The sequence below is a fragment of the Protopterus annectens genome, chromosome 10.part0, assembly GCF_019279795.1.
Source record: "Protopterus annectens isolate FY-2018-M chromosome 10.part0, PAN1.0, whole genome shotgun sequence".
Lineage (NCBI taxonomy): Eukaryota > Metazoa > Chordata > Ceratodontiformes > Protopteridae > Protopterus > Protopterus annectens.
In genome coordinates this window covers 979,213,400-979,239,270 of record NC_056744.1, presented here as the reverse complement: position 1 = coordinate 979,239,270, position 25,871 = coordinate 979,213,400, and the positions used below count along the sequence as shown (strand labels likewise).

General features: G+C 40.5%; 1 protein-coding gene across 1 annotated transcript in view; it reads left to right on the top strand.

Moving 5' to 3' along the window:
* The window catches only part of CEP350 (centrosomal protein 350), a 3,609,946-nt gene that overhangs the window by 3,233,340 nt on the left and 350,735 nt on the right, over window positions 1–25,871 (top strand). Inside the window, exon 28 of the mRNA XM_044085746.1 lies at window positions 1,883–2,043. Within this exon, the coding sequence (XP_043941681.1) occupies window positions 1,883–2,043 (161 nt within the window). The remainder of the gene's footprint in view (window positions 1–1,882; window positions 2,044–25,871) is intronic.

Sequence of the window (25,871 nt, the reverse complement as noted above, 5' to 3'; positions counted from 1 at the left end):
AAGATATTCTCCAGATAGTGGGACACAGTAGCTTGAGTCTCACAGCTGCCTCTTTTCATTCCCTGATTGCCAAGAAAAAAATGTGATTCTCTTCTTCCTGGTGTACAGTGAATAATCATTTTCCATAAACACACTACTGTCTCCATTTTCTAATATTTTGCCTTCCTACCACAGTTTTATCAGGATCAACTCTTTCTGCTGGTATGCTTGTATACTTAGGAATGCAGATCTTAACTGGTTTTTCATGACCACGTTTACAACATGCGCACAATGGGCCCTTTCACTTATCAAATCCTGCTGTGGTATACCAGTCTGGTTGCTAATTTGTGCTTTCATAGAATTATTACATTCTGTTCCTTCCAGTTTCTCTGGTAAAGCAGAAAATCTCAGTTTTTTTCTGTGTGCTGTGTCCTCTTACTCTACCATTTTTTAAACAGTTTTTCCTGAGCAGTGTCATACTCAGCCAGCCTTTTCTTCATTTCATCATCTGATTTTTGCAGTTTTATCAGTTCATCTGAATAGATGTTCATAGGTTCTTAGGAGGTTACTAGGTTAATGGCCCTAGAGTCCTTGCAACCCTAACCATATTTATCCCAAATTGCCCCAATTGTCAGTGGTTAGGTGAGTGAGGTTCACAGAGGTAAGGGTCTGTGGTAGTTAATACTTAAGTTTAAAGCTTCTTCCATTTTCCCCAGCCTTTTATTCGAGTTGATACTACAATGCTTCATTTCTTTTAATCAGCTCTGAGCAGATTTATTTTTTTTTCCTCTAAATTGCTGAAAGTCATCTCTTGTACCAAAGCTGGAGCTTGAACTTCTTTTTAATGAACATCTGCAGGTTTCTCTTCACATTTTCTAGCTGATTTTCTTTCAGTCTGTCTGTGTTAAAGCAGACTGTTTCTAAATGGCTTGTCTAAGGCAGTTACCCTTTGTTGTATTTAATGCAATAAAACTATTTCAGACAGTGTGAAGGCTCAGTCTGCCAGGACCTTGGTTTCATCTATGGTTTTTTGGAAAGGGTTGGATTTTAGAAGTGTTCGAAAAGCTGCAGCTTGGTTCTCTGTAGATACTTTTACAAAGCACTATAAGCTTGATTCATTTTCAAGGACTAGATCCGGCTTTGGAAAGACCACTGTCCTGGACTCTTCTCCTTCCAGCTCCCAAATGTAGTAAACTAGGGTATTCTACCCATATAGCTAAGTTTACTGCAGCATTGATCAATATGATGAACTTAATATGGTTGTCTAAGTAAACTTACCATAAAAGTAGATGCTCAAATGATCATTGCTGCAGTGGGCTGCTATTTCCCACCATCCCCCTTGTTTTTAGTATATTGTCTATACCAGGGTCTGGTTATTTATTTTTTTGTTCTTTCTAGCTTTGTCCTTTCAGTGCTTAGCCTCCCTCTCTCTGTTGGCAGAAAGCTCTGAAGGGCTTAGGACCCAAACTTGTCTTTTAGTCATCTCAGCTTGAGCTGCCTCACATTTCAGTCATTTGAAAGGTGCCCCGAAGTTTAGGAAGCTGTCCAGCTTTTATATCCTTGGCAAGATATAACCCATATAGCTAATTGCTAAAAAGAAAATATATGTATGCTGCATGACAGTAACAGTGGAATCTCTTATGTAGATTTAAATGCGTTATTGCTTAAAATTTGAGGATTTAGTAAAGATATTACAAAATAGGGCTAACCTTCTTACTTTGCTGTATTGGGAATTCTTCTGCCCAGCTTTTTCTTCAAAAGGTAATGAAATGGCATAAATGGCTTTAAATATACTGTATCATGCTGCAAATGTTTCAGAAATGTTTGAACATTTTTGTCCTTGTGTGTACAATAACTTTTGTAGGCTTTTCCTGTCCTTACTGCTGTTCTAATTTTATTTTAGAAACTGCATCTGATCAGAGTGATATTGAGAGCCGAATCAGAGCTCTGAGGGAAGAGCTGAAGCAGCGAAAAGCTATTGCAGAGCAGCTCAAGAAAGAGCAGAAAAAGCGGTATAAAGAGAGGCTGAAAGCACAAGAAGCCAGTTTAATAAAACAGCTTGAGGTAAGAATGATGTTTACAGAGCTACATTGTAGTGGTGATTAGTGATAGTCCAAGCGAAACATGACCTGTAGTTCTGGTTACTTCGGTGTACTGCATCAGTAGTGTTTCTAGTTGGAAGGCAGGGGACAATTGGATGTGAAGTTCTTCCAGGCAAACTTTGGTTAAGGTGCAAGTACATACTGAAATTCTAGTCAGCCAGGGAATGCCTGCTTGACAGAACTGTTTTTTTTCAATTCCAGTTTAGAGAACACTAATCATGATATCAGGCTATTGTAAATCATCATCATCATCACTGATGGAGGTTCACCCATAAAAGACAGATACATTCCTCCCTCCTTTCTTTCTACTTCATGGATTAACTGCTTTGCTAAGGAACAGAGGTAAACTAGTCTTTTTTTTTTTTTTTTTCAAAACATTTTTCTGGATAATCCAATCAAAAATATTCAAACTTCATCAGATTTGACTCCAAAGAAATTTGTGATACTGTAAACAATGCTCCCCCCCCCCAGTATCCAACAAGCAAAAAACATCCATTTTTAATTTTTACACCATTGTACTAACACCAAATCCCTTATATAATTTCTAATGCTCTTCACATTTAATGATAAAGTTCCTTTATCATCCTTTTCCTTTTTTGTAAGCATTTTACTTCCAGATCTTGTTTTTCTTTTTCTTCTCCTAAGTCTCATACCAGTTGATTTTCACTGTCTTGTTCTTGATTTTTTCTTGTCTCCATTTCTCTGACTTCTTCCTCTTCACTTTCTAAAATTGCAAATCTGTTATCTTGTATATTAATTGCCTTGTTTTGAACTGTTATTGCTTCTCTAACTACCGCTTCATTGTTTAACCTTTTTTCAGTATCGCCTCCCATCCCTGAACCAGCATCTCTTTCAGCATCTTCTGTAGTAATAGTATTTTCTACTGTTTGTCTTTCTTCTGAACATTCCTCTTTATCTGCTGTTTTCTAATATGGAACAGTCAAACTAGAAGTTTCCAAGTTCTTTACATTTTCTACAAAAAGGCTTACATTTTTTTGCTGTATGTCCTCTCTCTCCGCATTGGCCACTCCTGTGTTTGTTACAGTCTTGTACTAAATGATTTTCAACACCACTGAAATAACATGCCGTGGTTTTCCCAGTACCTTACAAATCCTGTCTTACTATTAACAGTTATTGTATTTAACATATGTTAAATTTTTTCCATCATTAACATCTGTTCTTACCCACACTTTATCACATATTTTTCAACTTTGTGTACTTTACTGCATAGTGAAAGAAAAAAAAAACAGTTTTAACTCATGCTCTTACATGTTTGAAGTCCTAAACTGCACTTTTGCTTTCTTTTCTAGTTGAATTCCCTTGCTTTGAAATGAATAGTCTTTCAGTGGTGCTACAGTATTCCTTTTTTCAGTCTCCATCATAAATGTTTCCAGCAAGTTAAAGCTTTCATATATCACTTCTCAAATATTTTCAGCTCCCAAATTAATTAATGCACTTATGTCTTTAATGTTAAACCCTAGTGTTAAAAAATACTATCCATAATGTTATACCTCTTCACACTGCCATAACGTTTATTTTTTTTATTTTTACCACTTGTCTTCTCTTTAGCTGTTTAGAAAACGCAAATGTTTGGCTCCTATCAGTTCTTTTTTCTATTTATCCTTGCCTTGCTGCATCTCAAAACTGTCTACTCCACCAGCCTAGAATACCTCCATTGTTATCCTTTCACTGGCTTTTTGTGTTTCCAATATTTCAGTTTCTTTTTCCTGTAATACTATCTCAGTCATGTCACTGCTTCTTCTTCTTTTGCACTGCCTCATTCATAAACTCTCTTAACACTTGTATCACCAGTCCTTCATTCCCCAAATCTGTAACAGTTTTTATCTTCTTCTTCCTTCTGTAATTTTTCTTGTGCTGCACTCCCCTCCATCTTGGAATTCCAAGAGCTGCAGTAGCAGCCCACCAGCAACACTTACCTGATCTAGAGAGAGAGCTTCACTTCTTCTCCTACAATGAGTAGGGGTTCTTTATTGATTATACCAACTTATATACACAATTTACATTCTGTACAATATATACATTATATACATTATTTACAATTACTTACATCTGACATGACAACATCATATAACTTCATATATTTCAATTATTCCCCCCCCACTCTTTTTTTTTCCACAACCAAAAATGTATATTTTTCAAAATTTCAGCTAATACCCATTTCCTGTTATATTTTATCTTATTCAGTCTTTCATTCCATATGGCCTGTAAAAATTAAACACTTTTTTTATCAATTTCTTTCACCACTTTTGGGGTTTTTGTTAGTGTAGTATCCGCATTCTATCATGTTTATATTTTTCATAATTTTAGAATCATTCAATACAATAATTTCATATAACTTTTCCCACAATTCTTTCACTCCCGTACAATTTAAGAAAACATATTCCGCCTTCTCAACCTCTCCACAATAGTTACATACATTCTCCTATATCCTTTTATAAGGCATATTTGCTTTAACAGGTAGTTTACTTATCATTAACCTCCCCATAAACTCTTTACATTCATACAATTTCTTGCTCCATATAAGCTTTGTTTTAACTGAATCTTTTTTTTTATTATCCATGTTTTTCCAAGGATAAATATAACAACATTCCCTCATTACATTTTCATGCTATTCTTTTCTGGGGTTTTTTCCTACACTTCCTATTATCAATTTCCATAACGTATTGATTTGATATTCTTTAATCTCATTATTGACATTATTCTTCCATCTTTTCCCATATTTTAAACTGTCCCAGACATTTTTTCATTATGTCATGTACTATGTTCTTATTTTCTTTTAATCCCCTCAACACTTTATACAAATTCAGCAAAACTGCATGTACTATAGGATTTATAAACCCTAGTCGTCCTTCTCCTCCTTCCTGAACATACAAAATCCCTCTCCTCTTGATCCCCATGTGACATACAAATCCCACTGAACTGTCACCAAATAATGTGACGTGGGCAATACCCCACCAGACTACCAACAATAATGTGCCGTTTCCCACTATTCTAGGTCAGTAAATAAAGAGCTTCAATCATCACTACTGACTGCAGTGTGAGACTGTCACTTGAACAGGAGTAATATTTCACAATTTTCACCTAAGAGCACAACTGGAACACGCTGTTTAACCTGGGACTGCACTGTATACTTCTGTCCACCCCTAATGCAACTCCTTATTATACACTTCAGAGCCATGTGTCCCGATTTAAGACATCTGGTACACACACTTAAATTAAATCTCACACATCCAAACACTTCTGGGAAAGCCTGACTCAGCTTTCCAGCTGTGTCCCTTCCCCAAAATAATACAGTAATGCTGCCACCAGTCAGAGTGTCTTCATGCCCTTTTAAAGGGAGGGTCCAATTATGAAAATTAAATATTAAAACAAATTATAGCAAATGACCTAAGCAGCCAAGCTTTCGGAGTGGCCCAGGAAGTTATCAAGGCAAGTATAAGCACCCTCCAATCACTAAAGAAAACATTGATTGACCAGCCACAATGTAATTTAATAAAAATTAATAATGAGCAAAGTGATTAAACATATAAAACAGTAATTCCCAATAAGTAAACAGAACTCAGTCACCATGAAAATGAAATCAATACTGAAGGATAGAAATCCCACACACAGAAAAACTCTGATTAGTTATAATTTTGCTGTCTGACTAAAGAACACTGTCCCTGATCTAACTGAATTATTACAACTAAACCAAGACAGGCTTTTACAGTTATTAGTGAGTCCTTTTTGGGTATCCACTGTACATTTTACCTGGGAACAACTCAAAACTATTACTGACAACTTTAACTGACAACTGGCTGTTAACTCTCTTCAGCAGGCTCTTAGCCTAACTGTCGCAACTGTTCCAGTTTTAATTTTCATTTCATGTTTTGAAAATCAACCAACAGCTGTTTTCTAAAGTTCCTTCCTGTCTTTCAGCTTCTGACAGTAACACATAGCAACAGTCAACATTCCAATGACATCATCTGCAGATCAGCTGAATTTGAGACTGTTTGCCTTTAGAATCTTTCTTCATAAACATGCACAGGTAGAAATGTAAAAGGACACTGTTCAAGTCTTTAAAATGTTCTGTGCAGATTATAAATCATCATGTAAGAACTTATTTACAATATCATAGCTAGTCATGCTGTCATATAATACACAGATTAAACTGAAAGCATGTACAAAACCTTCAACCTGACATGCTAGTACAGATAACAATGTCTAATTTCTTTACACCCTATATAAGTTAAAAAAGCAGATGTTCTTCGTGTTTCACTGTTGCAGTCCTGACTGTTGGGATTTCCTGCTGTGAAAGTCTTTGGCCGGCCCAAGTACCAGAGAAAACAGTTTTCGCTTCCCAGGCTGGCCAACACCCTTGTCACTACACTCAGATATAACGGGTGCCAGCCTCCGTCATCATTTCAGTCTTTTCTTGCCACTGGAGCCCGAAGCAATGTACAAGTGCGTTGGTCAGTCCACAGCAGAGAGAAGTTGTCTGAAAGGTAAGTACCCTGTTGAAGAACTCTTCTCAGTTTCATTTAACTCATGTTAGATAAAGTAAATAATTGTTTCTGCTGTGGTAAACAAATCCCACACCGAGACTTGCATATGTGTTACTTGCTTAGGCCCAGACCACGACGTCCCTAATTGTTGTTTTTGTGCTAGGTTTAATACTAGAACAGTTAGGCTTGGGGCTAAATTCTTAGCTCGCTTCCTAAGACAAGAATCAGTTCAACAATGTCCAGTGGCATCCGCTGGTCTTTCCAATCTTAAGCTGCATAAGCGCAAAAAAGAGAAGAAACTTAAGCCAAAGTAATTGAATGACAATCATTTCTCAGTTTACTTTCCTGCTAGACTGATAATTGTTGAAGAAGGTGAGGCACCTTTGCAGCCCCCTTCATCATTTGAAACAGCAATCCAGACCACTGTCGAGACCCATTTGGAGTCCGACATGCCTTTTGTTCCTTCTACTGTTCACATTTACAGCTCATTGGTTGGGTCCCAGGTTGCACAGCAGGCCACTGCTTCCAATGAGGGCCAGTGATAAAACGAGGCCTAGGCCTACACCGACTAATTTCCACACAGAATCGGGCACCGTTGGATGCATTAGGCCTAAGGCCAAACCCACCCCCAAAGAAAGGAAGCATGGTATGGACTCCGACTAGGCCTACGGGCTCCCAGATGTTCTTCGTGCTTCACTGTTGCAGTCATCACCTGTGGGTTATTTTTGCTGTGGTAGCCCTTGACTGGCCTGAGTACCAGAATCAATGTTTTTCTGCATCAGCTGCTGTCGCTTGCTGACTGACGTCAGGTCATCAGTGTTATAAAGCAAGGCAGCTGACACCATTACATCAGTCTTTCTTGCCGTGGAGCCCATAGCAGAAGCTGTTCGCAAGTGTGCCAGTCGATTGCTACCAGAGTTCGAATTAAGCTGAAAACGTCTAAAGCCAAGTACCCCATTGGGGATAATTTTTTCTTGCAATAACCGATGTCTGAAAAAGTTAACTATTGTCTTGCCTGTGGAAAGCAGATCCCACACAGAGACGTCCATTCATACTGCTTCACTTGTTTAGGCCCAGACCACGACATTCCCCATTGCCGGTTCTTTGCCCTCTTTAACGCAAGAACCATTTGTTGTACAGCTCTTCTTGTAGCTAGGGATTTTCGTCTTCTGTCTTCGCTTTCCGAAAAATTATAATGATAGAGACCGACCAAACAAGGCTAAGCCATCCAATGACTCTACCGCTAAGTAGGTCTTCAATTCTCTGGAATTTAGTAAGGTGCCTTCCCAGCCCCTGATGCTTGATACGATACCTTCGCAGGCCTTTACCGAGACCCTTTTGGAGTCCGGTATGCCGCAAAAATCTTCTTCATCTTCTGAGCCCATGGTTGTCTCTGCCTTGGTTGGGTCCGGAGTTGCAACGCAGGCACCGGCTTTCAAGGAGGCTTTTCGCACTACTGAATCTGGACAAAAAATTATGTCTTCTCATCTGACTACCATTTCTCTCAGACCAATGGATACTCTTAGGCCTAGAAGCAAGGCCACTCCTAGGAAATCTACCTCTAGCCACCATCTTACTCGTGCTCCACCACCCCAAGCCCAAATGCTTAAAATGGCAGAGGAGCTTGTCTCCCTTATCAGGGGTAGTCAGGCCATAACTTCTGAAAGGAAAAGAGACCCTTCTCCTGAAATACTGACAGAACAGGATTCTGAGGAATCTGATTATTCAGATTTTGAAGAGGAACAACAACCTCTGACTGCTTATGAGGATTCAGATGCAGAGGAATCCATTTCTTCTACCTCCCCACCAGAAGATCTTTCCTTTCACACCCTCAGGGAACTTTTCCACTGGGAATCTCAGGACTTCCCTCAGTCTAAGAAAAGACTAAGAGAGTTTCTAGACCTGCCCCAGCACAGACCCTGGGCCCTCCCCCCTATCTTAGAGGAGGTGGTTCATGATGTTTTCCATGAATCTAGCTTAGCTCGTGACTCCCCCTGACCTGCTCCCAGTAAACCTGACAGGTATTAGAGTACCGGATTCTCATTACATAGGAACCAAAAGGAGCAAAGGCTAGTTCTGCAAAGAATCCTATTCCTTCTGACAAGGATTCCAGAGCTCTGAACAGATGGGATAAAAAAAGTATACACTTCTGCAACCTTACCTATCAGAGCACTTAACTGTCAGTTCCACGTGTTAAAATATCAGCAACACACTTTGGAACTATTACAGCAAAAGATTTCAACATTTTTTGACTAGCAATTCGAAAGAGTTAGCAGATTTACTGCACTCTACTTGTCAAGTGGCTAAACACTCATTACACTGTGGATATGATCCCCTAGAAGCCTCAAGCAGGGCAGCAGTGTCAGGATCTGTCATTAGGAGACATGCATGGTTGAAGGAACAACCTCTCCCTGATCATGTCAAGTCTAAATTAATTAATGCACCCTTGGATAAAAGGACCGCTTGTTTGGAGTAAAAGCAGAAGAGGTGCTTAAAAGGATGGAAGACAAAGCAAAATCTATGCAAATAGTAAAAGATTTCCTTCAGGTACAACCTCCTAGGTTCTGCAGGAATTTTCCCTCAAAGCACTGGTCCTTTCCTGCACATAGCAGACAGGGGCAAGGTAAGCCCTGCAGGGATAGACCACCCAGACTCCTATCCCAGGGACAACAGAGAGCCAAACAATGGACCATTTCCGCTTCAAAGGCAGGGAGTTCTAAGCCATCTGCAAAGAAAATTGGCTTTCTGTAACAAAGGACCAATGGGTCTTAAAGATGATTTTTCATGGATACAAATTCTCTTTCAACAAACTCCCAATTCCAAGAGTGTACCCAGACCTACCTCCAAATCAGTGGGAAGAGCCATTGGAACAAGTCCAAACTCTTATATCCCAAGGGGCAGTAGAACCTGTCCCCTCAGATCAAACAGGCAAAGGCTTTTATTCCAGACTATTCCTTGTTCCCGGAAAAGAGGGCATTTGGCATCCCATCCTGGATCTATCCATTCTGAACACCTCCCTGGTGGTCCCCAAATTCAGAATACCAACTTTGCAGCAGCTGCTGCCTATGCTGACAAAAAATGCCTGGTTAGTTACCCTAGACCTAAAAGATGCTTACCTCCACATCCCCATAAGGGAATCCTGCAGGAAATTCCTTCGCTTCAGAGCAGGCTCACAACACTTTCAGTTGTCTGCACTACCCTTTGGCTTATCTACTGCTCTCCTCCTAACCTCCTTAGGGTACACCATCAACGAGAAGAAATCAAAGCAAACATCCTTCAGGAAGATCATTTTCTTGGGAGCACTGCTAGACACAGCATCCCAAATGGCCTTCATATCCACTAAAAAGCAGAGGTTCCTGCTCTCTGCTCTACCCAGCTGGCTTCCAGAAGTCACTTTACTGCGAGGAAGTTCCTGCAAGCCTTGGGGAACATGGCATCTTGTATCCTTCTGATTCCTCTGGCCAGGCTTCACATGAGAAAACTTCAATGGCATCTAAAGAACCTTTGGTGTCAGCACTCTCAACCTCTAGAGACCTCTCTCCCTCTGATCCCCTGTATAAGGGCCGAGTTTCTCTGGTGGTCAGGGGCCTATGCCAAGAAGAAGGAGCTTTCCTTCACCCTCCGCCCAACCGGGCTGACCATTACCACTGATACCTCAGACATTGCTTGGGACGCTCACCTAGAAGACAGGTGCACCCAAGGTCTTTGAGATGCCGAGCACCTTCCCTTACACATCAACCAGAAGGAAATGATGGCAGTATAAAAGGCTCTGACATCCTTCAAACCCCATCACAAGACAGGGGTTCCCCTTATCAAAACAGACAACACCACAGTAATGTGGTACATCAACAAACAGGGAGGGACCCAATCTTACCCTCTGTGCAGGCTAGCCATGAACCTCTGGCTGACGGCCTCTTCATGGGATTACACCTAATAGCCCAATACCTACCAGGGATCAACAAAACCCTGGCAGACCACTTAAGCAGTAATTTACTGGACCCACACGAATGGCAGCTCCACAGAAAAATCTTTTTACAAATCACTCAGGAGTGAGGGTGTCCGGAGGTGGATCTCTTTGCTTTGCACCTCAACCATCAGCTGAAAAAATTCTGTACCAGGGAGTACCACCCCTAGCATAGAAGGTGGATGCCTTGACCTTCCCCTGGAACTTCCTCTTTGTGTACACATTCCCTCCACTGCCTCTTGTTCCCAAGGTACTGATCAAAATAAGGGAGGAGAGACCAAAGGCCATCCTCATTGCTCCAGATTGGCCCAGACAACATTGGTACCCCTTACTGCGCAGCCTGACTTTACAGCCTCCCAGGCAGCTTCCCCTGATCTCAGACCTCTTGACTCAGGTGGGGGGGGGATGCTATGCTGCACCTATTCTTGGAGACTCTCAAACTGTCAGCATGGCTAATACTCTAAAGGCAAACAAGGGGCCCCTGTTAAACAAACAGGTCCTAGACATTATCACAGAGGCCAGAAGGCCCAGCACCAGAAAATATTATGCAGGAAAATGGATAAGATTCTTCTCCTGGAGCCAGTCCAGAGGGGGCAATACCTCACAACCTTCCATTCCTCTTATCCTGGACTACCTAACGGAGCTACTTAAAAGTGCCTTCTCCTTCTCTTCTGCTGAAATCCACACGTCAGCCATTTCGGATCATTTTGATACAGATCAGCCCCTGTTCTCCCATCCTTTGATTACACAATTCCTTAGAGGGGCTTCTAACATCAGACCTCCCAGAAGGCCACCAACATCAGCCTGGAACCTGAATTATGTTTTGGAAAGACTAACCTTACCACCCCTCGAACCTGCTGCTTCAGCAGAACTAAGATACCTCTTCTGGAAGACTGCTTTTTTACTAGCTATCACCTCAGCCAGAAGGGTTTCAGAACTTCAGGTACTGATGGCCACCGAGCCCTTCATCATTTTCCATGCAGTCAAGGTCTCCTTGAGGACTAATCCCGCCTTTATGCCCAAGGTGATATCTAATGTGACTCTCAACCAGGCCATACATCTACCCACCTTCTTTCCTAAACCTCAAAACAAGGGGAAAGAATTCTGCACTCACTAGATGTGCACAGACAGCTCAGATACTATCTGGACCATACTAAACCCTTCAGGAAAACAGACCAAGTACTTGTCAGCTTTGCCTTGGGGGCAGAGGGGAAGCCCATTTCCAAGCAAACCATTTCCTAATGGATATCACACTGTATCCATTTCTGCTACAGATTACATGGGAAACCACCCCCTAAGTCTGTTTGTACCCATTCTACTAGGGCAGCCTCCACTTTCACAACATTCCTCAGAGGAGTTCCCACCAGGGACATCTTGGAAGCTGCCACCTGGACTTCTGTCCATACCTTTACCAAGCATTACCACCTCTGTTTTCTAAGGCTGGGGCAGGGTTTGCCTCTGCAGGTCTGCAGGCCATGCTGACTCATGCCTAGGTCTCTTACTAATCCTACCACCCCTCTCCTCAGCTTTGGGAATCCTCCCACAGGTGATGACTGCAACAGTGAAACACAAAGAACATAGTACAGTTGTGTACACTTGCCATAAATGTAGATGTTTGAGTGTATTCACTGTTCTAGTCTTCTTTCCCTCCTACCTACCCCCTCAGCATACTAGATAGGCTGCTAGAATCAGCTAAGGACCCTACACCTCCTAACCCTGGTTTGGGTCCATTCTACCTTGGTCCACCTTAGGTACACTTGGGGCCTCCTTGGAGTCACACTAATTTGGTCCTTCTAGGGTACACTTGGGGGCTGCATCTAAGTGGGTTATGAAAATACTGAAGTGATGACGCAGGCTGGCTCCCTTTATATATGAGCTTACTGACGTCGGTACAGGCATCCTCCACCTGGGAGGCAAAAACAGTTTTCTCTGGTAGTCAGGCCGGCCAAGGGCTTTCATGGCAGGAAATTCCAACAGTCAGGACTGCAGCAGTGAATACACTCGAGCATCTATATTTATGGTAAGTGTACACAACTGTACTTTTTCATAATTGGAAGGGATTGTATATATGCTTGCGAAATAGGCAATCTTACCTAACAGAATAGAGTTTATTAAACAAACCTTTTTCTTACGTGATAATGTATATGACCTCCAAAATGTGCATATCTCTTTCAGCTTTTGTATCAGTATCTCCCATTGTTTCCTTCTTCATATTAAGCCCATACTTTATTCTTAAACTATCTACCGCTTCATCATTAAAGTGAGTACCTTCTGACTCGCCCACAATCCATTTCCTTTACTTTTATCCTTATTTATACTTAAACCAAGCATATTTAAGTACTTATTTAATATTCTAATTCCATGTTCCTTCCATTTCTTGTTTTTAGTAATTAAAACTATATTGTTTGCATAAGTAAGAATAACTGGGACATAAATCCCCTCTGTTGATCTATACCTTGGTACTTTCAATTCTGTCTTCATTGCGTTTACAATCACATTCATGACTAATGCAAATAAGATACCTCTTGCCGGGCAATCTTGTCTTATCCCACACTCTATTCTTATTTCTTTGCTTAACCATCCATTTAATATTATTTTAATAATAATCTCATATACTGATCTTATAGCTTTTATTTTATCACTTACATTATAATTTCTTAATGTACTCCATAAGTTCCTCATATTGTATTTTATCACATGCTTTATTTAATTCTTCAACCAATACTTTAGTTTCCACTTTATTTATGTCATCCATTACCTCTCAATACCCATAATAAATCCTGACTTCCTTTCTATTTTTCCCAAAAAGTACAGTAAAGTCTCAGTTAACAGGAACTCAAGCAACCGGCAAAAAAAAAAAATTGAAGAAATACAGTACAATTTTCATTTGTTGCACTTTGTTTTCCTACCACAGAAACATACCTCACATTTTTAGAGTTTGAGTTTTAAAAAGGAAGATAGGAATAAATCCCCAACCTGAGAACAAGTCATACCAAACAAATAGTATAGGGTACAGTATTAGTCAGGCCTATTTTTTAATAATAACTCTCAAGCAACCGAAAACTACAGTTATCTGGCATCTCTACCATCCCCATGGGTGCCGGTTAACTGAGAGTTTACTGTATCGGTTCAGTCTATCCATCCACACTTTTTCCTAACCATTTCCCTATTATTTTGATAAATCTTTTATAATCCGTATTGTTTAATACTGTTGGTCTCCAATTCCTAATATCTTCCTTCCCCTTCGTCCATATAAATTTCATGCCTCCCCCCATACATATCTTTTTTTTCATTTATTCCTTTTTCTAACCATTCATTCAAAACTTCTACAAAATATACTTTTTGCCAATTTTTCATGATATTCATTTCTATCTAATCCCATAGCTTTCTCCATATCCAAGGCTTTTAAGATTTCATCAAGCTCTCCTATATTTATATTTTTCCATAATTTCATTCTCTTTACTTATTTACCTATCACCTTTGCTTTTCTTTTATCTCTGTCTTCTTAAATGTATTTTTATATACTGTTGTATTACCTCAAATATTTTTTCTTGTGTATTCTCCTTTTCTTTTTCATTGATTTCCAATTCTCTTATTACCCTCTCATTTTCTCTCACCATTTTACTCAAATACAGAGCTACTACTACTTTTTTGCCAGTGTAAGAAGTGATTTGTTTATGTAACATTTTCTTAATCTTCTCTTGATTCAATTTGTAAATTTCCTTTCCCTAAAAGATGTATTATTTCTTACTATTTCTCTGAATGCGGTCTGACTTAGCCTATATTTTTGCTTTTCTTTCATTCTTTTCATTTCTTAACATTTTAGAAAACACTTTTTATACTTCCCTTTAAAACCTAACCACCAGTCAGTCCAATTTTTATAAAATATTCTGATTTCTACATGTTCTTCCCATAATTGATCAATTTCTTTTCTCTGTTCATCATCTAAATCTTTTTTGTTCAATCTTTTAATACCTTTACCTATCGTTATATATTTTTCCTTTTCTTTTACTTCTACCCATACAGCCAAATGGTCTGAGAAACCTCTTTCCATTGTTCCTTTTTTGATAATTTTCAAAGTATCAAATATTATAAAATGATCAATCTCTGTTTTAGTCTCATTTCTTTTATACAGTGGATATAAAAAGTATACACACCCCTGTTAAAATGCAATATTTTTGTGATCTAAAAAATGAGACCACAATAAATCATTTCAAAACTTTTCCCACCTTTAATGTGACATACAACCTGTACAATTCAATTGAAAAACAAACAGATCTGTTAGGGGAAAAATATAATAAATAAAAAAAGTACAATAAGCTGGTTGCATAAGTGTGCACACCCTTAAACTAATACTTTGTTGAAGCACCATTTGATTTCTGCATGAAGGTATCCGAGTTGAAAGCTCTTATATTGGGTCAACCTTATTTTATTTTCCATAAAGGTAGTGTTTCCTTAAGAATTAATCCTTCATTTATACCTAAAGTTGTGTTCAGGTCTACTTTGAACCAAGATGTCCATCACCTGGTATTCTTTCTAAAACCTAAAAATGATGGAGAAAGGAATACTCCATACCTTAGATGTCCTCAGAGAACTCTTGTACTGTCTTGATAGATCAAAAGTTATCTAGTTACCCTCCCTTCACTTTACACTTAGTGTAGGTCTTTTTTTTTACTGTAGTTGGTATCTGTGTTCTTTTCTTTCCTTCCTTGTCCTTGCAGGCCTTTCAGGACTCTCTGAAAAGTCCCAAAGAAGAAAATACAACAAACGGCCAGTAGAAACACTGAAATGAACCAGCAAACACTTTATTCAAAATGTCTCTAGTCTCTAGCTCTTCGGCAACAAATGCCTTCTAGGAGTACATCATGGGAAAAAAAGGCATACCATTTTATACACAAATTAATCCACTACCATCTATCAAACAATCAAAAAATTAATTAATTATACTATTAAAAAACATTTAATACAGTAAGCCCATTATTCATAAAAAGCAGTTATATCATAAGTTTCCATGAACATTAAATATTGAGCCCATGAGGGCTTAAAGTGTCATATTTTAAAATGTAAATACTTTATACAACAAATGATTTTTATTTTTAACCTCAGAGTCACCAACACCCCAATTGACTTTTTCTAAGATGCTGGCTTGCAAGAACTCTGGGTTGCTATTATGAAATAACTTAAAATGCATAGCAATAGGGCTAACAACCTTCTCCAATGTAATGTCTCTAATGTGCTCCTGCAATCTCAGTTTAAAAATTCTCTTTGTTTCACCTATATAAAAGAGATTGCAGGGACACTTAAGAACATAAGAAACATTTGATGTTAAGCATGTAAAATGTCCTCTAGGACTAAAGGGAACACATTTCCATGTGAATGCATTTGTTGCTGAAGTGCTAGAGACTAGAGATGTTTTGAATAATATGGCTGGCACCCAGGCTGGCATCAAGGAAGCCACGGGCATGTCCCAGAGGGAATAGCAGGCATCTGAATCGGTCACCAAGGGGGAACCTAGGCTCATTATTTCCAAGGGCCCGCATGGCGTATCGCAAATCGTAGTTTGAGAGGATGTCACCTCTGACATTGTGGAATGCCGTCCGGCCCTCCATCACTACACCGTATCCCTGATATCTCGGCGTCGGAGTCGCACAAAAAGAAGAAGCAAACAACAAACATTTTACTCCTTCCCTGACACCCGCTCCCTCTAACCAACTTCCTGACTGGCAAGCCTTTACTCAGGGCCTTCTGAAAGCATTCCTTGCCTTACGCTAGGCCCCTGCTGCATCTACCCCTAAAGGTAAAATGGTTTTGGGCATCTCTGCTGGAGAAGAGGATTCATCAAGGGGTGAATGACTCACTCACACAGAGAGAAGTGGCACAGATTCCTCAGGAGAAGACATTACCTTCAGGGACACTGTTGCCCAGATGAAAGAATTTATTAAGTGGAACAGCAGCCAGGTCACAGAGACCTAAAACAGGTATTATGACCTTTTACAAATGGAGTCCCCATACCCGACTGCTGTACCTCCAGTGCATCTTGCATTCCTGGATGCCGGCTACTTCAAAAAATCCAGATGCCCAACCCCCCCCCCCCCCCCAAGCACCCAGGCATCCTCTTGCAAGAAGAAAGTGTTTTTACTCCAGGATGTTCCTGGTTCCAAGGAAAGAAGGTCCCTGGAGACCAGTCCTGGATTTGTCCCATCTCATCACCTTCCTCCAGGTACCATCCTTTCAGATGCTAACTTTTCTTACCCTCCTTCCCCTGATCCTCTCACAGGCCTTCTTGGTGTCTCGGGATATAAAGGGCGTGTACTTTCATATCCCAATCCATCCCATAGTCAGGAAATTCCTCCGCTTCTCAGTGGGTTCTGCACACTTTCAATTCTGTGCTTTACCCTTTGGTCTCACTATGGCCCCAAGAGTGTTCACAAAGTGCCTCGCACCAATCATGGCCTTTGCTAGAACAAGGGGAATCCAACTCTTCCCCTATCTAGATGATATCCTCATACAGGCCCCGCCAGTTCCAGTGGTTTTGCAACACCTAGATTTCACTATTTCCCACTTGAAAAGTGTGGGTTTTACTATAAACCTTAAAGAAAATCATCTCTGATACCTTCCCAAGATCGTGTGTTCCTGGGCTGCAGGATCCTAACAGAGAAAATGATGGCATGCCTTATCCCAGAAAAAAATATTGTGTCTCAATTCTTATTTCAAGGAGTTACTGCCCCTCAAAGCCCTGTTAGCCAGGGAGTTTCTCAGACTCCTGGGATTCATGGCCTCCACCATCCCCATGGTACCTCTGGCAAGGCTCCACATGAGAAAGTTCCAATGGTACTTGATAACAGTGTGGAAACAGCATCTGCACCCCTTGGAGTTCATGGTCCCCATGCTTCCATGCCTTTCCAGGGAATTGAATTGGTTGAGAGCATATTAAAGGCCAACCCAGGCCTGCCCCTTCAACCCCTGCCCCCCCCCCCCCCAAAACAGGACCTGTTCACAGATGCTTCAGACACAGGTTTGGGAGCAACTTTAGGAGAATGGAGAGTGAGAAATGCATGCACCCGCACTCAGCAGAAGGAGCAGATCAATATCAAGGAGATGAGAGCCTTGATAGTGGCCCTCCAAATTTTCAAAGATCGTCTCTACCAGGCATGCTGAGGTGGTACACAGACAATACCACCGTGTTATGGTACATCGGCAAATGGGACAGGGTCCAACCTGCTGTGCAGGTTGCCGCGGCAAGGTTGGGAAATTGCCATACAGAGGCAAGCCAACATCCAAGCCATCTACATACCTTCAGCAGACAATGTGATGGCAGATACTCTAATCAAGACCATGACTCAGTCTCACAAATGGACGTGTTTCTGGACTTGGTCCATTGATGGGGTATTCCAGATGTGGATCTATTTGCCTCTGTAGCACATCCAGAAGCATGGAGGGTGGATGCTCTCTCACTCCTTTGGAAGGGGATGTACGCTTATGCATTTCCTCCCTTCCCTCTCATACAAAAGGTTCTGATGAAAATTCAGAACGAACAACCACAAATCTTGCTGGTGACTCCCTATTGGCCAAGGCAGCACTGGTTCACCCTATTACTCCATCTAGCCAAGGGCAGTCATCAAAAGTTACCCCATCGGATGGACCTGCTCACACAGGAGAAGGGAACGCTCTTACACCCCCAACTGTCCACTCTGAACCTCACATTGTGGGTGTTATGGCATTGATCCCTTTCAGACACCTATGCACAGAGGATGTGCTTCAAGTTCTGCAGGAGGCCAGAAAACCAACTACAAAGAAATCATACCTCTTTAAGTGGAAGAGATTTTCTGTTTGGTGTCAAAAACACATTTTACATCCACTGGCAGTAGAGCCCCCAGTGGTTCTGTCTTACCTGTGTAAATTAATGAAGTCTGGACTGTCTTTTTCTTCCATTAAGACTCATTTATCTGCCATGTAAGCATGCCTGCCACTCTCCCTATCTGTGGCTTCTAAGCTGGAAGTGAAACTTTTTTTGAAAGGAGTTCTGCACCTTAGACCTCCAAGGAAGCCCATTCCACCCCCTTGGGATCTAAATTCTGTTCTGGAGAAGTTGACTCTCTCCCCCTTTGAGCCAGCCAAAGACTGCTCTCGCCAATACTGTACTTGGAAACTGTACTCTTGGTGGCAATTACTTCAGCCAAAAGGGTTTCTGAACTGCAAGCCCTTATGGCCTCTCAATCTTTCTATAAGAACAGGGTGTGTTGACGTACTAACCCAACCTTCATGCCCAAAGTGGTCAATGAGCTGTCCTTGAATCAGGCCATCAACCTTCCTACCTTCTTCCCTTCACCCCAAAACCCAACTGAAAGGATCCTACATTCTTTAGATGTACACAGACAACTCTGATACTATTTGGCTAAGACCAAATCCACCTGTAAATCGGACTGACTTTCTGACGCCTACCACCCAAGAGCCCTGGGATACCCCGTTTCCAAGCAAACCATATGCTCTTGGATCTCCAAAACCATCTCTTTTTGCTATTCAGCCCATGACAAACAGCTTCCCTTCCCAGTAAAGGCACACTCCACTAGAGCCGTGTTCTCTTCTTGGGTTTTTTTCAAGGGTTTAGATACTAGTGCCATTTTAGAGGCAGCTACATAGTCCTCTGTCCATACCTTCAACAAACACTACAAGTTGGACATCATTTCTAGAGCCAGATGAAGTTTTGCCAGAGCCGTCCTTCATGGCTTTGTGGAAAATGCTTCTGTTCCTCCACCCTAACCTTAATAACTGGAGCTTTTGCACACTTCCTTGTGTTATGGATACAGCAGCGTATGAATAGAACAACATAGTATAGTTGTGTAAAATCTTAGCATAACTTTAGATGTCCTTCTCTTCGATATGCTGCTGTATAATTTCCCACTCTGCCTTCCTCCTAACGCTTGCCTGACTCCTGAGTACCCACTCTGTAGTTGCTGATTCTGGCAGCATTCAGTTTGGAGGTAGGTGCGTGCTGATGTCCATTTTGTACCTGACTTTTGTTTATGGCCAAGAGTCCCACACACCCTTGCAGTAGCATCTATCTTTTGTATAATGGCCGGACATGTGCGAGTCCACCAGAGGCGAACTCCCTTGTGTTATCGATACAGCAGCATACAGAAGAGCAGGAAATCTAAAGTTATGATAAGATTTCACACAACTGTACTTTCTACTTTGTTTCTGTCTAGAGCTTCCATGAATGAAATTTGTGCTGCTGCAACTTGGGGCCAATCCTTATACCTTTGTTACTCATTACAAACTAGAGTTAGTCTCGAGGGGAAGAGCAGCCTTTGGCTCAGCTGTGCTCAGGAATATACTTTCTTATAGTCCACATGGGAATAAAAATTGACAACCTCAGATAAAGAAGTTGTGTACTCATCTTAAAGTTCCATCTGTGTTACCATTTTCATTCTTCCACAACTCCCCAACCACCGATCCCTATCCCTTTTCAAAATAAATTTCTGGAAGAACAAGAGTTTATAAGGACACCACTGTCCTTTAAGTTGAGGTCCAGATATGGCTTCTTCTGTTAAGTATTTTGTAAAAGTACTTCCTGCTTTATGCAAAACAGCAAACATGATCTGACGGATGTTAAGGGTTGGTGGATTATGGGTAAGGGAGGAGCTTGAGAGTTTTTGGTAGCCACAAGTTAAAGTTAAGACTGAGTCAGATCAGAGGATCGGGTCCAAACCCAACAGTTGAGAAAGAATGAAAATGGACAACACAGATGGAAAATTATGGTGAGTACATAACTGCTTTGCCTTTTTATAGCTACTTTGAGTTTCAAAATTTTTAAATGGATATTTTTACTTCTGAGATTTTCATTGTTCAGTAATGTGAATGACACTGAAATATATATATTTTTCTGGAAAAATGGCAGGCAAAGGTTCTAATTGTTCTTGTGTAGTCTGTATCCAGCAGCAACACCAAAAAGAGAGCACCTGCTCTGTGTGACATTTTTAATTAATGTGTTAGGTTGCATTTTTTTTTTGAGAGAGTGAACAAGACATAGACTCGGTCACTGAAGGTCCCCTTGTGGACCAGCGGATACTTTTAAGGACATCTCATTTCAAAATTGCATTGCTGATCCTTTTCATCAAACTCTCTGTTTTGTGAATTTTATTCTTTAATTAAATGTTTGATTATTGAACAATGTTATTACTCTGAAATAAGTATAAGAATGTATTTTTTTTTCTCGGTCAGTTTTGGGATTTATTTAATTGAACTGTGTGTGCATAACCCATTTAACAAGATGTTCATTAGTGTCATTGCTGCTGTAGCCTAAAGCTATATGGATTATATCTATCCCAGGATATAGCAGCCAGCCAGTCTCAAAAGTCTGTCTTCCATATGCACACAGGCTGTTGTGGCATGAGCTCCGGAGGGAGAAAACAGCAACCTATGTGCCAGAAATACTCAGTACTTTCTTGCTACTCTTGAGAGCACTCCTTCTGGGCTTTACAGTATTAACAGTTGGCTGTGATCTTCCATTGCTGACATAAGTCCCCTTTGGGAAATCCTTCTACACAACATTTTATTTTTTGTTTGTTTTTGACTAAATATAGTAGTGCGTGTCATTAAATACACTGACGTGTGTGTGTGTGTGTGTGTGTGTGTGTGTGTGTGTGTGTGTGTGTGTGTGTGTGTGTGTGTGTGTGTGTGTATGTGTGTGTGTGTGTGTGTTTACTTTTTACTGGAAACATCACAGGATTTTTTTTCAATCTGGGGCTAATTATCTCTGTTGTGGCCACTTTTTTGTGATAAAATTTGCTGCTTTTGTACTTTGTGTTTTTTAGTTGAAGGACTTGGGCATTTGTAAGGGAAATATGTTTAGTGAATGTATACATTTCTAGACAACTTAAATTCCACCCTTTCAGTTATTCTAAAATATTTGAAGACAAAAGTGTAATGTCAATGCATTTACTTTTGTAGTTATTGGGATTATTGTATGGAAGGGTAGGTGTGTTTAGTGCCTGTGAATACTTACCTTCTGATAGACTCCTCTTAGCTGCACTTGATGGTGAACAAGCTTCACTCTAGGTAGGAATGTGGATTCCCTTACCAGTCCTGCAGTTCCTTCTACTGCCCCTAAAAAGAAAAAAAAAGCTACTAAGAAGCCCTTGCGTACTCCTCAGGCTAACTAGGTGCCACGGCCACTAGTGGGCGACTCTGCAGTGGCCACAGGCTGCTCCTCATTCCATTCACTGTTTTCTCTTGGATCTTCTGGTGTAGTTCCTACCAAAAGCGTGGACCGGGGATTAACCATATCCTCTGTGGCAGTTCCAGTGTTCCTTTCAAGCATGGTAGAACCACTTTCTTTGGTCATGGACCAAGATGAAGGACCTTTTCCCTAGGCGGAAGTGCCATCCTTCATTAATTCTCTGTCTAAGGATGTCATTATAAAAAGAAACAAAAAAAAATTAAACGCAATTCATCTGCAAACAGTGTTTTTGTTAAAGTAAAGATGGATTAATTGCCTTGGCTAAGGGCTTATTGCGGGTTTTGAATCATGTGGAACAGCGAAGACATTTGAGTTTAAATCATAATTCCACTATAGCTGGAGATATTTTATTCAAGAGTTCTGATAAAGGATAGAGACAGGGCTTCATCTGTGTTTTTTTTTCATATGTTCCTGAATCTGATTCTTAGGAGAGTGATTCTTTATTTTCTCCTGTATAAGGCTTTTCCTTTGCTGTGACGATTTCAGAGTGAGTAATTTATCAGTGTAAACAAGTGGATGCTCTCTCCTTTAAGGAGCTAGAATGACATGTTGCAAGTGGATGTGTCATACTCTATTCCTGTTCCTCCCATTATCCCAGCCTTGTAGGATGCTTTTGACATAGATTACAATATTTCTGATAGTCTTAAAAAGACAGACACTTTTTAAACTTCCCTAGTGTGACAAGTATTTGTTTTCTCCTGTCAGGTCGGACTCAGCAGCTATTTCTGTTTTTTCTCCAGCTGTTGACAAGTTTTTGGTTAATGTCAGTCCTTATGTTAAGGATTCTGCAGCCTTTGGCAGGTTTGGGAAGAGAATAATTTCTAATTCTGAGCTGCCAAGCCCATATGTTGAAGTGCATGCTGGTTTGTTTTGACTTGAACTTTTCTGCCATTTTGCATTCTGAAGCTAGGTCCTTTCTGAATCATATTATTGCTATTATTTTTTCAAGTGTCTACGTCATCTTTAAAGAGTGTGTATGATTGTTTTGACTTTGTGTAAAGGGCTACAGCTACTGCTATTGTGGTTTGATTTTTTTCCTGGTATGTAATCAGATGTTAAAGTGGTGATTTTGAATTCTTTTTTGAGTAGTGGTTTAGTTTGGTCCTCCTACTAGCCATATACTCAAACAATTTGAAGAAAAAGACAAATTGATTGGTGGTTAAGATTTTTCAGCCCTCTATTCCTAAATCTGCTAAAACCCTGGTTCCTTCTTCAGAAAGTAAATCAAGCAATCCCAACAAGCTTCTTGTAAGCAGGTGTCTAAGAAAAAATGGCAGGGATCCTATCAAAGAAAAGGACATACCTCCTTTTCAGAATGACTGTTCTAGTATTTTCCCTTCCCCCCCCTACTGCAACTTCTTCAGATCAGTCCCAGAAACTGGTATTAGTCTTCCTCTTTGGCAGCAGATTGTTTTAGACAAGTAGCTTCTGAGAGTTGTCCATGAGGGTACAGATGGCACTGGGAAAACCTACTTCCTTTTTGTGTTATTCCTCCAAATCAGTCAGAACTGCTTCCACTGGTTGTAAATCATATGCTTTCCTTGTGTTAGTGTGTGGCGAGGGGGGGGGTCATTGACCAGTGCCCAAAATCAGTTTGGAAAATGGTTTTATTCTAGGTTTGTTGTGCTAAAGAGGGATGATTCCTGGAGAACAGTTATCAGTCTGTCGTTATTCAACTTGTTTGTAAAAGTGCCAAAGTTCAAGATGTTGATTTTACAAAACCTTTAAACCCCCCCCCCCCCATTCCTCTTCCAAGTTTTTTGGTAACTGTAACTGTAGACTTGAAAGATGCTTACTGTTACATTTCCATTGCTACAGAGTCCAGGGGTTTCCTCAGATTTTCTGTGTGCAGGTCACATTATCAGTTCTGTGCATTAAACTTTGGCTTGGTAACTCCAAGGGTGTTTACAAAGTGTGTCTAAGTCCAGTGATGGCTTATTTGCAGCCTGCAGGGAATGTACATATTTTCCTGTTTAGAAGACTTGCCTTTCTTTGCAAAGTCTTTTTCAAGGTGTCAGGTGTCCATTACATGGGTTTTCAGATCAGTAGTCAAAAATACTCCTCAATTCTTACTCACAGGATAGTTTTTTCTAGAATACCTTCTAGACACTTCCCTGTAAAAGGCATTACTAACCCATGTGAAAATGGACTTGTTTCTGGAAGTTTTCCTGAAATTCTTAGTAAGTCTCAAGTTTCAGCCAGAAAATATCTTAGAATTGTATGGTTCTTGGCATCCATGATTCTCATGATTCCTGTATCCAGGCTACAGAGAAAAATCCAGTGTTTTTTTTAAAAAGTATGTGGACCCAACATTCTTACCCTCGGGAATTTCAAATTCCAATCTTGGGTTTTGTGAGGAGAGAATTGTGATGGAGGTGACATTATTTCCTTGAATCCAGGTCTCCCTTTCTTTCTTTCAACCCCTGATCAATCGCTTAAAACAAGCACTTTGGATTTTTCTTGGAATGCTAGATTTATTGGGAGGGGTGTAAAAGTGTCTTTGGACCAAAATAGACAAAGCACATAAATCTAAAAGAAATGTTAGCTGTGATCCATGTTATAGAAGCTCTTCACCCTCTATTGTCCCCAGACCTCTGCAGGTGAGTAAAGGCAATACCACAGTGATGTAATACATAAACAGAGGGGCACCAGGAATTGGCCTTTGTGCAGACTGGCTGTGGTGGATTGGGAGATCACTCTGAAGCATTATTTAACCCTCCAGGCTTTCTACATTCAATTATAGTAAAATGTAGTGGCAGACAAACCAAGCATAACTAGGATAAACCTTCACAAATGGAAATTAAATGGGGAGGGGGGTGTCTTCCACGATTTGATCCAGTTGTGGGGAGAGCCTCAAATAGATTTATTTGCCTCCTTTAAAAACAGACAACTAAAGAAATTCTGCACCAGGACTGATTGCTGGCGGCCTAGAAAACCAATGATTTTTCATTTGTATGAACATCTGATTTCCAGTGTCATTCTGAAAAATCAGAAGGACACCAAAAATCATTTTGGTGACTCCCTTCTGTCTCGGGCAACAATGTTTCTCCCTTACAGATTTGGTTATGGGAAATTACTATACGCTTCTTCATGAATTGGATCTATCTCACACAAGAGAAGGGAAGTTCAGTACATCTCAGTCTAAAACAACTACAGCTGACTGCTTCATTGATTAACGTTTGATACCTTTTAGGCACTGTGGTTTTGAGGACATGCAGTAGATACTAAAGGAGGTAAGAAAACCTGCTACAAGGAAATCTTATATTAGTAAATAAAAGAGATATTCTAGTTGTAGCCACACTGGTAACCAGGGTCCAGTCATGAATTATGTGCCACTAGTTCTTAAACATTTGTGTAAGTTGCTCTCTCTTTCAGCATGTCTGTCTGTGTATCCTCCCCTTTCTTCTATGTCTTTGACCAAGCAGTTCTTGAAAGGGTTTTTACATGGTAGACGACCTTGGAAGCAGGTGGCACCTCAATGGGATCTTAACTTGGTCTCCCTTTTAATCACTTCATTTGAGAGACTGTGTTACTACTCTGACGTCTGCAAGAAGAGCATCTTGAAATGTTCTCAGTACTTAAGTGGTCCTTGTTGGATTCGGTTATCCTGTTATTTGGCTGGTGATTTCTTTGGCTTTCCTGGAGTGGTAGTGGCGTCTGCTTGTCTGGGGTGAAGAGGTCTGATCTCTAGCTTCTCCCTTTCATCCAGTTAAAGAAAAGACAAACACTCAGTCCTCCTTCAAGTTCAAAGATCTTTGTTGGCAGGTGAGCACTGCTTAGTTAACCGAGTACACTATGCTTAGCTTGGGCTATTTATTACAGTTTTTGCAAAAGGGCTCAAGGCAGCCACTACCCATGACCGCCTTTAGGAGTGTGGGTGAGGAGGGGAATCTTTATTGAATAGCCAGTGCTGTCATAGATGGTGTTGTGAGTTGTGCTAAGTTTTTTTTATGTTTTTGTTGTTTTTCCCAGGACAGTAGGTTCTCACCCTTTTGAAGCCAAGAAAGTTTAGTGTTTTTGGCATCCAGGTTGCTGTTTTCTCCCTTTGGAGTTCATGGTACAGCACCCTGGGTTTATGTGTC